The sequence below is a fragment of the Monodelphis domestica genome, chromosome 4 (assembly GCF_027887165.1).
Source record: "Monodelphis domestica isolate mMonDom1 chromosome 4, mMonDom1.pri, whole genome shotgun sequence".
Lineage (NCBI taxonomy): Eukaryota > Metazoa > Chordata > Mammalia > Didelphimorphia > Didelphidae > Monodelphis > Monodelphis domestica.
Window position 1 is genome coordinate 354,664,827 of NC_077230.1, and position 14,090 is coordinate 354,678,916.

Genomic DNA, 14,090 nt, shown 5'->3' on the forward strand with positions numbered 1-14,090 from the left:
AAAGTCTACTACTTGTGTAAGTTTTCTATCTCTTGCTCTAAACCAATATCCTTGAATTTGTTCACCCAATATCTCATTTCATTTATAATTTTATTTTTGTCTCTTAGCCTTGTGGCCAAGCCATTTATTTTCCTCTAAGAGTCTGGTTATAGTTATTATGGGTTTATTCTCTTCTATATTTACCTCTTCAGCATATCTCAACAGATACTTTTTTCACTGTATTCTATATTTTAGTCTACTAAGTCATATTTTCAGCCTCAGTTATTACTTTGGGATCTTGTTTTTGGTCCAGTCCCTTCCAATTATTTTGCATTTGTTAAATGGGCTCTGTTTGGTCCTGTTGCTTTTGTCATCTGGATATCACTACTACTCTCAACCTAGATAAGAGACTGGTACTAGAGCCTACTCTATGTTACAGAGATAGCAGAAGACAGATTAAAGTAGTCCAGATAGTGAAGCAATTAAAACATTTATATATTAGGAGCCTGTACATTTACCATATGTGGATTAGATGTGTGTTTGTGTCTATGACTGATTAAGAGTTCTGTATTGAGTATAATCCAGTAGAATTGCTTGTTATCTCCAGGAGGGATGCAGAAAGAGGGAGGGAAAGAACATGAATCATGGAACCATGGGAAAATATTCTTAATTAATTGATTAATTTTTAAAAAGAGAGTTCTGTATTGAAGCCAAATATGGTGTGGCAAAGATATCAGATTAAGTGTCAAAGATTCATCTTAGTTATCCACTTACATCTTTGTGTCTTGGGCTGATGGCCAGAGTATCCTTCTTGCACAGACATTTTGCTATTTTATTCCGGATCTCTTTCATCTTAATTCCATAGATTACAGGGTTGAATAATGAGGGCATGAGTAAGTAGAGATTAGCAAGTAGAATGTGTGCATGAGGAGGGATGATGTGTCCCATGCGGTGAGTTATGGAGGAGAAAAGTGCAGGCACATAGGTGATGAGGATTACAAAGAAATGAGCCGAACAGGTATTAAGTGCCTTTAGAATGGCATCTCGGGATGAGAGGCGCAGAACAGCATGGAGGATCAGTACATAGGAGACCCCAATAAGCAGGAGATCAAACCCAACCACCAGGAGGATTACAAACAATCCATAGACACGATTTGGCTTGGTGTGACCACAAGCCATCTTCACAACAGCCATGTGGTCACAGTAGGTATGAGGAATGACTGTCTTACAGAAGGTAAGTCTCTGGAGCAGTAAGGGCATGGGCAGGATGAGCACAACTCCTTTGGCAAGGGCTAAAAAGCCCAGCTGCCCCACCAGGGTATGGCTCAGAATGGTATTGTACCGGAGTGGCTCACACACTGCCACATAGCGGTCAAAGGCCATGGCCACAAGGAGGGCTGAACGTACCACAGATGCACAATGGATGAAGAACATCTGAAGAAGACATCCTTTGGTGCCAATGTTATGGGCATCAAACCAGAAGATGCAGAGGAGCCTGGGAAGCATAGCCAAGGTAGATATTAAGTCAGCCACCATCAGCATAGCCAGGAGGAAGTACATGGGTGTTTGAAGAGTGGCCTCTGTTGCTATTAGAAAAAGAATGCCACCATTGCCAATCAGGATGGCAACAAACATGGATGAGAAAGGAATGGAGAGCCATAAATGCTGGACCTCTAGACCAGGAATGCCCAATAAGGTGAAGGTCGTAGCACCAGAATGGTTGGAGATCAGCATGCTAGAATGGGATAATAACCATTAGTTGTACTGCAGATAACCTCTGTGTAGAGATAGAGAAGTCTGGTATTTTAGGACTATGTCTGAAGTGGAATAGGGAGGAAGGAGGAAATATGGACCCTGTTTTCAGAGACACCCTGGTCTTTTGGAGAAAATATTATCCCAAACTAAGGGAGATCCAAGTTTGTTGGAAGAGATGTTGCCCTCTCTTATAGAGACCTAGTTTAATGGTGGAGACATGCCTTCCATGAACTAACCCCAAGAACCTCTTGCTATATAAGGGGGAAAAGTAGCCCATAAATCTAGAAAATATCCAGTGTGAAAAGGGTAATAGAATCCATTCTGTTGATAGGGGAAACTCATACTATACTCAATACTTACCCCCAAGTACCCAAAAGTGCAATTAGGTAGGCATGGCATGTTCTCTTGCTCGAGGTAGCTACTTTTTAGCAGGGAAAGGCAATGATCTTGAGTACAACCTTCTTTGATGGGTCTAGACCTGATTTCTTCACTACTCCATCCTTGAAACAACTTGCCCAGATCTCATGTTCCATACTTGTAAAATGAATTAGTTAGATTTGATGAAGCTTGATGAATCCTCTTCTAGTTCTAAATTTACTGTTCTATAAATATATAACATGATTTTGTGTAAGTCTTATATTTACTTTATTGGTTTGCATTGATATTTATGACCTTTTTCCCAGTAGAACAGAAGTTCTTTGAGGGCAATGACTGTTTTATTTATATTTTTCTGACCTCAGCACCTAATATAATGTCTGACGTGAAAATGCTGAATAAATACTTGTTGATATAAGTTGATTTAAATGAATATAATGGAAATATCATATTCATCACTTGGGGGGGGGGCACTATGTTAATTCAGAATTAAGATCACCAAGACTTTCTTTTTGCCTGTCACATTACTGTAAACTCATAAAGAACATATACTATTTATATTTTATTCCTTTCTCCTTTTCTAATCAAATATTTCTTTGATGATGTCTTTCATGCTATTTTAACATTCTATAGCATTGTTAGTAATAGGAGCTAGCCTACCTATAACCAACATGCATTTTTCCTATATGCTTTGAATGACCTAAAATTCTGATTTTTGGAAGATTTTGGTAATCACTGACTTGTAGCTATACAGCTTCACTAGAAGAATGGCACTTTCACAATATCTCTCTTAAATGTCCTTTTCTCTCTATTCATATAGCCACCACCCTATTTAAAATCCTAGTTATCTCTGTCCTGGAAAATTATAATAATTTCCTAATTATACTCTTTTTCTCCAATATTTCTCCTATCTAATCTATCATCCATATAACTGTCAAAGTCATTTTCCTATAAGGTAGATCTGAGTATATTATTCCCCTGCTCAAAAATCTCTGAGCCCATTAATACATGTATAAGATAATGCCAGTCCTGAGCCTGGCTCTTTCTGTGACAAGTCAATTGGATATTCATCATATATGATATTTCACCTGTGAACTTGTCTTTGTGGAAATAGTCCCCAATGCCTAGAATACATTCATTCCTCACTTCCACATCACAGAAGCTCTGACTTCAAAGCACAGCTGATGTGTCACCTCTTAACATTAAGCCTTTCTTTCTTTCACATTTGTTAGTGTTTTATCTCTATGAAAATTTCTGAGTATATACAGAATTGAATACTTATTTATATGTTAAATTTGTTTTCACATTTCCTATATACCTTGTGCCTTAAGATCTTTCTTCTTCATGTCAAATATTCATAGGTATCTAATACAAATGTGTTACATTCAACTGAAGTGAGTAAAACAGCTAGAATTTGTGACAGGGAGTAGTTCAGGATCGCTGAGAGTACTTTACAGTTTCCAAAGTGTGGCCTGCTTCACTTTTCTTATTCACTTCTGTATTATTATTCTGTCTCATTGTTCATCCTCAGTGTCTTTTCATGACACAGGCACTGACAAATTAAGCAAACAGACTCTTCATCCAACTGGATGTTGAGTAGACAATATGCATTCTATATGCATTTGAGTTTTCTTGAGTGAATCTCTGTGTTGACCTCTTTCAAGTAGTTGTAGTTGAGCCTGGGAAAACCTTGATGAATTTGAGGACTTGATTAAATCATTACAATATCATATTTTAAACAAGAGTATGCAGAGGCCTTTGCCATCTAAAAGGATGACAATGATAAAGCCCTGTTTATTCTTGTATTCTATATACCTTTCAGTCAACTTTGAAAATATGAAGATAAGATTTCTTGAAGATTATCTATCATCAAGAAAAATCTTTCTTCTTTTCAGTGGCACATCTGTAATTCCTGCTACTAGAATAGGCTAAGGTTGGCAGATCAACTGAGCTTAAGAATTCTGAGCTGAAAAAGGACCATAGTTGTTCCAGTGTCCTCAGTAAGTTCAGCACCAATATGATGAGTTCCTGGTAGCAAGGGGCCTTGAGGCTGCCTAAGGATGGGTGAAAGAAGGAAGGAAGAGAGGGAAAGAAATACAAAAGGAAATAAGGGAGAAAAAAGAAAAGAAAAAATAGGGGGAAAGAATAAACCTGTTTTTTTTTCATATATTCCTTAAAGATAACCTCAACCTTTACACATATTTTCATTTTTCAAAGTTATACACATAGAAAGAATGTATGGGTTTTATTATGATGACATCCTGGAGTGTTGGAGTCCACATATAATGGTCCCAGTGTCATCAAGGATGAGAATTGATTTCCATAGATATGCTGATAAATCTACTCCATTTTGCTTCTAATCGTCTTTCTAGTTTCATCTATAAAATCCCTTGAGATGATCTTGCTTTGATGGAGCTCATGTCAAACTTTCTGAAGGCTCATTGCCTTCTCTAATATGTTTTGCTGTTATGTGAAACCATACTGTTTACAATTCTCTACCATCCCCCACTCATGAGCTTTTTTCAAATCATATTGAAATGGGTTTCAAACTCATTTAGATGTTCCTCTAATGATTCATATCACCACCTATCCATGCTTGTTCATCATGCAAGACTCTTCTCCATGTCCTCCCATACATTTACTATAGAGGCCTTCCTCTTTCTCATCTGACATATCAATGATATCAATGGAACATTTAGATTGTTCCTCTTATCCTTCCCAATCATTTGAAGAACAGGAGGAAAGATATCTTTAAGAAAATAGATTAAAATGGTCATGTGGCAAGAGAAAGAGAAAACATTACACTAATGGCACTTAGTAGGTGTTTAATAAATATATATGGACTGACTGATGATGAATGATTTGAAAATATTGTTTTCACCCAAGTATACCTTTATTTTTATCATTATTAAATTTCATCATTAAGTTCAGTTAACCATTCTAATTTCTTAAGATTTTTTCAATTTTGATTCTTACCTAACCTGTTTAGCATTTCTGCCTGATGTGTAAACTCTTTAAATGTAATAAGCATGTCATCTATGGCTTTATTCTAGTCTCTGATAAAAAATGTTGGGTACCATGTTTTTATACTCAAAAGATAGATCTCTGGGGAAGATTCCACTAGAAAGTTCCCTTCAGATTAATGTGGATCCTTTCACCAGTAATTTTTGCTTCAACCAGAGTAAGCATTACTGGGGAGGGAAGACAGAAACCTTGCCTCAGGGTCCTAACATGAGGTGATCCACTTCCTGCTAACAATTGTTCTCATCTACCTTTCCTGCTCCCTTGTGATCCTTCACTGGCCCTGTGCTACAAAGCAGAAATGCTTTCATTTCTTCATCTAGCTCTGGGCTGCCTCTCTCAGGTCCTTCTCTCCAGGGTCACCTCCCCTCAACCCCAAAATCCTATCTAGGAACTCTCTCCAAAAGCTTCCACCTCCTTTTATTAACTATCCTATACCTGCCACTAAAAGCTTCTGATTTCCCCTCATTTATTCTTCAGGTGGGTCAAAACCAAGTCTATTATAAGTATTATTAGTATATAAATCATGTAGTAATATCTATAAAAATAATTAGGGAAAGTGGAAAGAAAGCCAGTAATTTAAGAAAAATGAGGCAAGGGGAGGGGCAAGTATATGAAGAGAATTTATTTTTTCCCATGTAGTCTCAAATCTGTCATAAAATGCTTAATCCAATATTTCATTTTTAAAGTGGCAGATACTTTCAAATACTTTCAAAATCCTACTACCTCAATTAGTTGGTAGAGCTAATAGCATCTGGAGGAGGAGGAGTAAGAAAGATTCCAGAGAATAATGAGATGGAAAACCTAAATAAAGAGAAAACATCAAGCTGGGAAAGAAATAAGAAAGAGCTTGGGAGGCCAAACATAGGGAAAGTGAGGCAGGAAAAGGGAGAGGTGAGATACATAGTTTCAGAGAAGGGAAACACAACAAGGGAAGATGGGGAGAAAGAACACATAAAAATGAGTAACAGATAGGAAGGTTTGAGGCTGGAAAGAATTTTCATGGGAGGTACATGAACACAAAAATATAATCACTATTATTATAGATAACTACTACAGAATATCGGAACAGAAGGCGGAAATTTATGAGTTTTACAAAGGAGGTCACAATCCTGTAACAGACATATTCTCCTTTTGGGGTGTCTGCTAGAACTATCTCATTTTGCTGAAATGAAAGCAATTGAAATATTTCTAACTTGTCTTAGGAAAATGTTTGAGGAATCCAGAAGGTGAACTACTATCCTGATTCTGACCAACATGGAGAAACTGGTTATATGTGTAGAAAGAATGGTGACCTTAGGAAGAAGACTGCAGGATTTTAGTTGATAATAGAAAAAAAGAAGAAAGCTTGGCATAATCTATCATGCACCCTCGTTTTTGTGAAGCTAGTTTTCCAATAGCTCACAGAAAGGATTAATAGGATTTCATACCCTCAAATTCTACAGAGGAAATCAGACTGAGAAGGCCATTAATGATTTGTTAATTTAATTGATGTGCATATGTGGTTGCACAGGGAGTTCATTCTCTGAAATAGATTTTTAAAAGACATGTGTAGGAGATGTAATTACTTTTGAAATAAATATAAGAGAATGGATGATCCTTTAAAAATAGTTTTAGGAATGCTAATGCTCAAAACGAACTTGACTAAGAATGCTAAGGTGAACAAAAAACATTAAAAAAAAATATATATATATATATTTAGGGAAAGAAGAATAACAAAGGAGGGGCTATTCAACTGCTCAATATGAATAAAACAGTGATAAGATATAATGGAAAAGTTAGATTTCCTCAAGCATTATGTTGCTTTGTTTTCTCTAGAAAAGGGAGTAATCGTTGGTCTGGAAAACAGATAACTAATGTAAAGTTGAAATTCAAGAAAACTGATCAGATAATAAGAGAGCACCTAGCAGTTTTTAATAAATGCAAAGTGCCAGGTCTGATCTGACAATATAACAGAATAAAGAAGGAAACAGAAAATGAAATTTCTTAGGTATTATCAAAGGATCTGATGATCATTTATGCTGTCCTTTTGTACCTTCCTTCTGAGATTCCCCCCTAATCCTATCTATGTGTAGTTTGTATATAGTTGTTGACATGTTGTCACCCCATTAAACTGTGAGCTCCCTGAAAGCAAGAACTGTTTTTTGCCTTTCTTTGTATCTTCAGAGTTTAATACAGTGTCTAGCATATAGTAGGTGCTTAATAAATATTAGTTGATTGATTGAAAAGATGTGGAAAACAAAATAATATAGTTGTGAAGATTCAGAATTGAATAAATATATAGACACAAAAGAGGTTGCCCTTAAAGGAATGCCCCAGGTATTTGTTCTTTGCTGTGTGATCTGAAGAATCTAAGATTGCAAAGTAATAAAAATGGATTGTAAGATAAAAAAGTCCCAGAAGGGATCTTAGACCAGTTTGGAGAGGTACAATTATATACCATTTTGTCTCCAAGAAATATGAGATATTAATAGAACACAAGTTCAACAGTAGTCAAAAGTAGGATATAACTGGAAGAAAATTCAGTCAGTCTTCTTAAACTACTTTAATAGAAGTAGGTTGTTACAAAAGGAGGGAGTTAATAGTATCCCTTTTCTCTGTCCTGATCATATCACTTCTAAATAATTTTGTTCTTTTGGGGGTGCAACAGTTAAGGAGGCACAATGATCAGCTTGAAACCGTCCAGAAGAGGGCAGTCAGGATAGTATAAGGTCATCTACAGGATTGTCAGTTGAAGGAAGTGGGAATGTGTAAGGTGGAAAAGAAAAGTTTTGACAAAGATATCACACTTCAAGTATTTGAAGAAATTATTGTTAACAGAAAGATTAGACTTCTTCTCCTTGGTCCCAGAGGATAAATTTAAGACCAATAGGTGAAGAAACACAAATTTAATTTCTACATTAAGAAAAACTTTCTTAATAATCACAATTCTCCAAAAGATGATGAGTCCCCTAGGAAATTATGGGTTTCCCTCTCATTAGTACCCTTTAAGTTAGAGTAGACAATCACTTGTTATTGATAACTTGGAAAGGATTCTAGGTCATGTATATATACTGGACTCCATACCCTCTGATTTCCCTTCCAACTCTGAGATCTTATAATTCTTTGTGATTGCTGATTCACAATCAATAAGTGATCAAAAATCATGGTGGACAGGAATGGTCATTTTAAAAAATTGCAATAAAATAAATTGATCAAACTCTAAGTTGTCATTCATTCTTTAACAAATTCTATAATATATTATTAAGGAGATGGTTTGTGTGCATTTAGGGGGAAAAAAACTATGGTTGCTAAGATTTGTTCTTTATCAAGAATAAATATTACCATTCTCACCTCATTTCTTTTTTTTTTTGACAGTATTAGTAGACTGATTAAAAATGATTATAATGATAATGATGATGATGGCTAGCATTTATAGAATACAATAAGCTTTGCAAAGAATTTTAAATATATATCATTTCCTTTCATCCCCAAAAACAACCTCATGAAGTAGACATTATTATTATTATCTGTATTTTACAAGTGAGAAAAGAAGAAAAGTGGGATTAAATGATTTATCTGGAATTCTAATCCAGTTGCCCTGGCTATTGCTACTTCAGATCAGGTAAAGGTTAAAGTAACTGATTTTTGAGGTTCCTTTCAAATCTTACTCTGATATTCCTCTCTTTGGGTTCTAAATATCTAAAGGGTAGGGCTTTTTTTCCTCTAGTCCCTGCATCTAATTTGAGTCAAAAAGCTAGAGTTGAAAAAAAAAAAGATGATCAGAACAGATATGATATGTGAAGGAAAGTTTCAGCTCCCTATATGCATAATTCTTTTGTGGCATCTAGATTATTTCTCCTTTTTTCTGGACTTTTCCCTCACACCCCTCCTGTCCCTCTCCTAATTTCATTTCTGTTCCACTCCATGTTAATTTGGAATCTAATCATGGTGTTCAATTTTTACTCCCTACAGCTATTCTCACAACCCTCTAATACTTTCCCTCTCTTTATATCTACTTCAAATGCCCCCAAACCTTGATGTATATCACATCCCTGAATTCAATCTCTCCTTGTCTATAGGATCCCCCTGACATTACTGGAAATTTAATAGAAGGAAAGAGAGTTCATCCTTAACCCTTCCAATCGCCTCCTTGATCAGAAATCTATAATGGCTCTCTACTACTTACAAGAAAAATATCTGGACTCCTTGGTCAAGTGTTCATAGTAACTATTTCCTGACTAGAACATTTTTACTTTATATAACTTTCATTAGTTTAAAGCATCAATCTCTTAACATAACTCTTAAACTCTAGCTTCTGAAAGTATCTAGACAATATCCTCCTAGGGTCATGTTCTCCTTCCTTTATCTTTCCATTCCTTTCAAATACAGTGGAAAACTCACTGTCCTCTGGAGAGGAATTTTGTTCATGTTCTGGGGAGAAATAGACCATGTGGCCTCTAGAATGACTTCCAATTCTAAGATCCTATAATAATATTCTTCTAAAATTTCCATTATTGACACCATCTTCACTATCCTGAATGATCCTCTCACTGTTATCTCAACAGCTAGTGTTCTTTCTATACTGACAACCTCAACACTGGATTTTATTGATTTGATGTGATTACTTGAGAAGAAATTCTTTTGAAAAGAAAACAAGTCTGTGCTGAATCAAAAGGTGTCTTTGTATATCTTGTCAGATAACTCTCTTAAAAATTCTGTCAAACATTATCCCCTCTCTATCTCCTTGCATAATCACAATAATTTTATTCCAGAGTCTGAACCCTATGCTCACCAGGCCACTGCCTTTTTACTTACCTCTTGGTTCTGAGAATGTTTCTTTCCTGATGGAAAGACTGGTCACTGCTGAGATGGAACTCTCTCCCTCTTGGAATCCCACCCCACCCCACAACAGAGTTTAATTCCTTAAACTGAGTTGCTTATAGTCTCAGACTTTAAAAATCCTCAGCATCATCTTCAGAGAAACTAGACATCAGTGGTAGCTCTTAAGAGACAAAAAAAGGAGGCAGGAAAGGAAATGATAAGCATATAGGGGGAAGAGAAGCTAGTGGAGGTTCTCAAAGGATTTTCTCCTCCAGACTCATTGGAAAACTTAAAGAATGGTCCACAGAGGCAGGAGAGCTAATTCAGGCTATTCCCAATATTGTGGTAATTGTCATAGCATCAAATTATTTCTGGCTTCTGAGGGAATTCTTGCCTGGAAGAGAGCTCTGGTAGAAAAGGCTTTGAACATTTTTAATCATCATGGAATAATGTCTGTGCTTCCATAAATTACACTAAGGGGCTAAAACAAATAGTAAATTCTCAGGTGGGATTATGGTGCCTCCTGTGGTATAATAGGGATTTTAAGAGAAGACAACTGAGCAATTATAATAGCTTAAAATCAATTTGATTAAGATCTATTGAACCAAGGGAAAATTTTACTATCAGCAAGTTTGGAGTTCATGGCATAAAACTGTATGCCCTCTAATACAACTAAAGTCAATCAACCAACAAACATTTATTAAGTACCCTCAATATGCTAGTCATCACAGGTAGGAATAGAAAGTAGAGAAACAAAAACAAAACTCTCCTTGGTTTCTAAAAACTTATATTCTAGCAAAGATAGAATTTGAGGGGAACTAGAATGGCTTAATGTAGAAGTGGTACCAGAGTTGAGCTTTAAATAAAACTGAGGATTCTCAGTCAGAGATGAGGAAGTTGGGCTTCCGAGGCATGGGGACAGGATATAAAAGAGATAGATGGGAGATGGAGAGGCTTGTATGAAGGTCAGCAAGAACAGCAATTTGGCCTGCCAATAAAACAGATAATGGAGAATAATATTTATGCATTACACATTACAAATTAGAATGTAGGTGGGAGCCAAATTGTGCTGGACTTTCAAAATCAGAGTAAGTTTTGGTTTTTTTGCCTAAATTTTCTCATCTGTAAAATAAAGCTAATAAAAGGACCTACCTCCATGAGTTGTTGTGAGGATCAAATGAAATAATAACTATGAGGTGCTTAGCACAATGCCTGGCACATAGTATTACTATATAATTGTTAGCTATTATTATTGCTAAAGTTTATTGAGTAGGGCAGTAATAAAGATCTTTTCTTAGGAAAATCACTTCTACAACTGGGTGAAGCATGGCTTGGAAAAGGGAAAGAAGGATGAAATAATTGATTATGTCATCTTCTGAGGAGCTATTCCCTGTATTATGGAGCCTCCCAGGTTATCCCAAATATTAATGTTCCTATTCACTTGCTGTCATACCAATATATACCAAGGATTAATGTTTCCCTTGAAAGTGAAAGTTCAGGAACCCAGTATTGACAACTTCTTCTTCTTATGTGACAAGGAAATCACTTTAAAAGACTGATATATATTAATTTAAGGTCGCCAAGGAATTCAGCTATGTAATTCCTAAATGAAACTCAAGTCAGCAGTCAACCTTTTATAGAGTTTAATTACAAACAGGAGGAAGAAAGGAATTAGAGATAGAGAGAGAGAGGGAGAGAGAAAGGGGAGAGAAGGGAATAGGGCTTAAATACCCCCTCTGTTTAGGCTGGGCCAAAAGGCTTAAGCCCTTAGATAGCTGAGGCAAAGAAAAGAGATCAGTCCCTATCACTCACGTGACCAAAATGGAGAAACAGTCTCAGGGGCCTCCAGCTCCAGCTTCCTTCAGAGCCAACTCTCAAAGCACCCCCTCTCAGAGCAAAAACCTCTCCAACCAACCACCCTCAGTCCTCAGACCCCTCTATCTTTAAGGAAACCATCCAAGTTCCCTCCCCTCAGTTCTCACATCTACCAATCACTGTCCATGTCTTCCCTGTGCCAATGGTGGCTCTAGCTTAACCCAGGACCACCCAGAGGTCTGTGGCTTTGCACATGTCTGTTGAAGGTCATATTCTCAAATAATTAAATCTTGATCCTTTGCTGCAGCCCTTCCTAAATCCTGTTAGGACTGAGTGGGGTGGAAATTGTATTTTCCAAGACCTGGTTCTGTCATTCCAAGTATCTCTATTGTATCAATTCTAAAATCAATCATGACTCAAAGAAATTCCTGTTCTATGCTTAAGCATAGGTCAAAGCCCTTTCCATTGTTCAGCAAAAGGTTTCTGTCCTAAAGTAATCTTAAGAAGGGAGGAGGAGGAACCTCCCATGCCAATGGGGTTCACATTCCAATAGAGTTCCCACTATCAATAGGAAATTTTTCAAGTATGAACTTTCCCAATGGTGAAATTTCCAACATTTATAAGTCTAAGAAATTTTAAGGTTTACAATTACTACAAACATCCCCCACCTACAATACACACTTTCCTCTTCTTCCACTTCAGGCCAAGTCAGAATGACAGCCATCACTTTGTTACTAAGGAAAAGACTTCATATTAGTCCTGTGAGGTTATTGTCCCCTTTTACAGATCATAGGATTGCAAATTTAGACCAAGAAGAGACTATAAAGTCTTCTTCATTTTATAAAAGACCACAAAAAAGATTAACTCACTTGCCCAAAACCACTTAGCTCAGAGTTAAAATAGGACTCAAAACTATGCCCTTTGACTCCATATCCAGTGCTTTTCCCTCATTACCCAAATGTATCATCTTTATAGCAACTTTCTTTCAATGAGCTGAAATCCCCTTGATTCTGGCCTTGGAAAGTCTTTTCATCTTTCTTCTTTTCCCTGGACTATGATATCAACCTCTTCTTATCACTTTCTATTTCCTGGGAATTTGTAATTTTGCAGAAGTCTCAGATGACACAGAAAAACTTTAGAAACTCAGAAATGCCCAAAATAGCCTTTGACCAAATACTTAACCCACATTTCATGATAAGGTACTGTAAATCTGCCATAGAAGAAAAAGGAAAAAATGCAGACTTCTTCTTTGGTATAAAGAGAGGGCCAAAACTTTTACATGAATTTTCCAGATCACAAGGGTGCCATGCCCCCTAGCTCCCAGGATGTGGAAGGGATGTGTTTAATTCTTGATTTTATTCAAATGTATATGCCTCTTTGCTATCTATAATTTTGTTTTTCTTCACAAAAGCTAGTAATCTTATTCAATATTCCTTTGAAGAAGGAAACAAAGGGCTACATAAAAAGATTCTTTACTAGAAGGAGAGAGATATCCCAGGAAAACCCAAAGCAGTAACCAAATGTGAGCTCTTTGCTTTTTTTCAGCCTATTCATTTTGTGGATAGCAAACCTAATTTATATTTAAATATCAAAGGTGACTCATCAGTAAAGTATAGAGCATTGTACCTGAGGATTCTGACCTCCTGCTTTAATCAAAAAAAGATAGTCTCTTTTTTTCCTTATTCAAATGTGAGATTCATCATGATTAAGCCTCTTCCAAATGTTCAAATGTATTAAATGTGCTTCTTGACTCCAGTGTCTGTATTTAAAAGTTTCTACTCAGCCTCAGTCTTATCATGAAGATTCCTCAAAAGTTACTTATTCCATTAAAAATCCATTAAAATCCATTAAAAATGTTGTGCCTTTGTTCTAATATCTTATCCTGTGGAGACATTAACTTCTGTTGGCTCTGTAATATTTAGAATTGGTTTGACTAAATATAAGAATTAAAATAATTGTAGTCAACATTCATAAAAAAATAATTAACTTCTCCAGTCAAAATGACTATAAGCAGTTTTTATTTACAAGGTAGAGATGTGAAAGTGGAGAATATAGGAAAGAGGTAGAAAAAAATCGCCTAGCTACAAATACCCTAAATCCTAATACTAATGCCTCCAGACCACAAATGCAAATCCAAAGCAAATCACACCAGAACCCATAGTCCTAATTAGAAAGCCGAAATCCAAAAAGCCAGGAGACACTGAAAAATCCACTGAGAACCTTCATAAGACTGCTAAGAACCTCTCCAAAGCTTACACTGAGGAGAGTGTCCCACTGAAGAGCCAACCTAGAGAGAGAGTCCTCCTTGAAGAGCCAAGGAAGGGAGCCCTCAATCTTCTTGG

At 36.3% G+C, this 14,090-nt stretch overlaps 1 protein-coding gene across 1 annotated transcript; it reads right to left on the reverse strand.

Annotated features, from left to right (window-relative positions):
* Positions 1-741: 741 nt before the first annotated feature.
* Positions 742-1,713, reverse strand: LOC100023471 (olfactory receptor 52P1-like). Its single transcript, XM_001374968.2, has one exon. It carries the CDS (start codon positions 1,711-1,713, stop codon positions 742-744), a length of 972 nt encoding a protein of 323 aa, XP_001375005.2.
* Between the last annotated feature and the right edge of the window lie 12,377 nt (positions 1,714-14,090).

What these genes read in the sequence shown, in the direction of transcription:
- LOC100023471 (XM_001374968.2), bottom strand. Translation starts at nt 1,713, where the DNA reads ATGCTGATCTCCAACCATTCTGGTGCTACGACCTTCACCTTATTGGGC.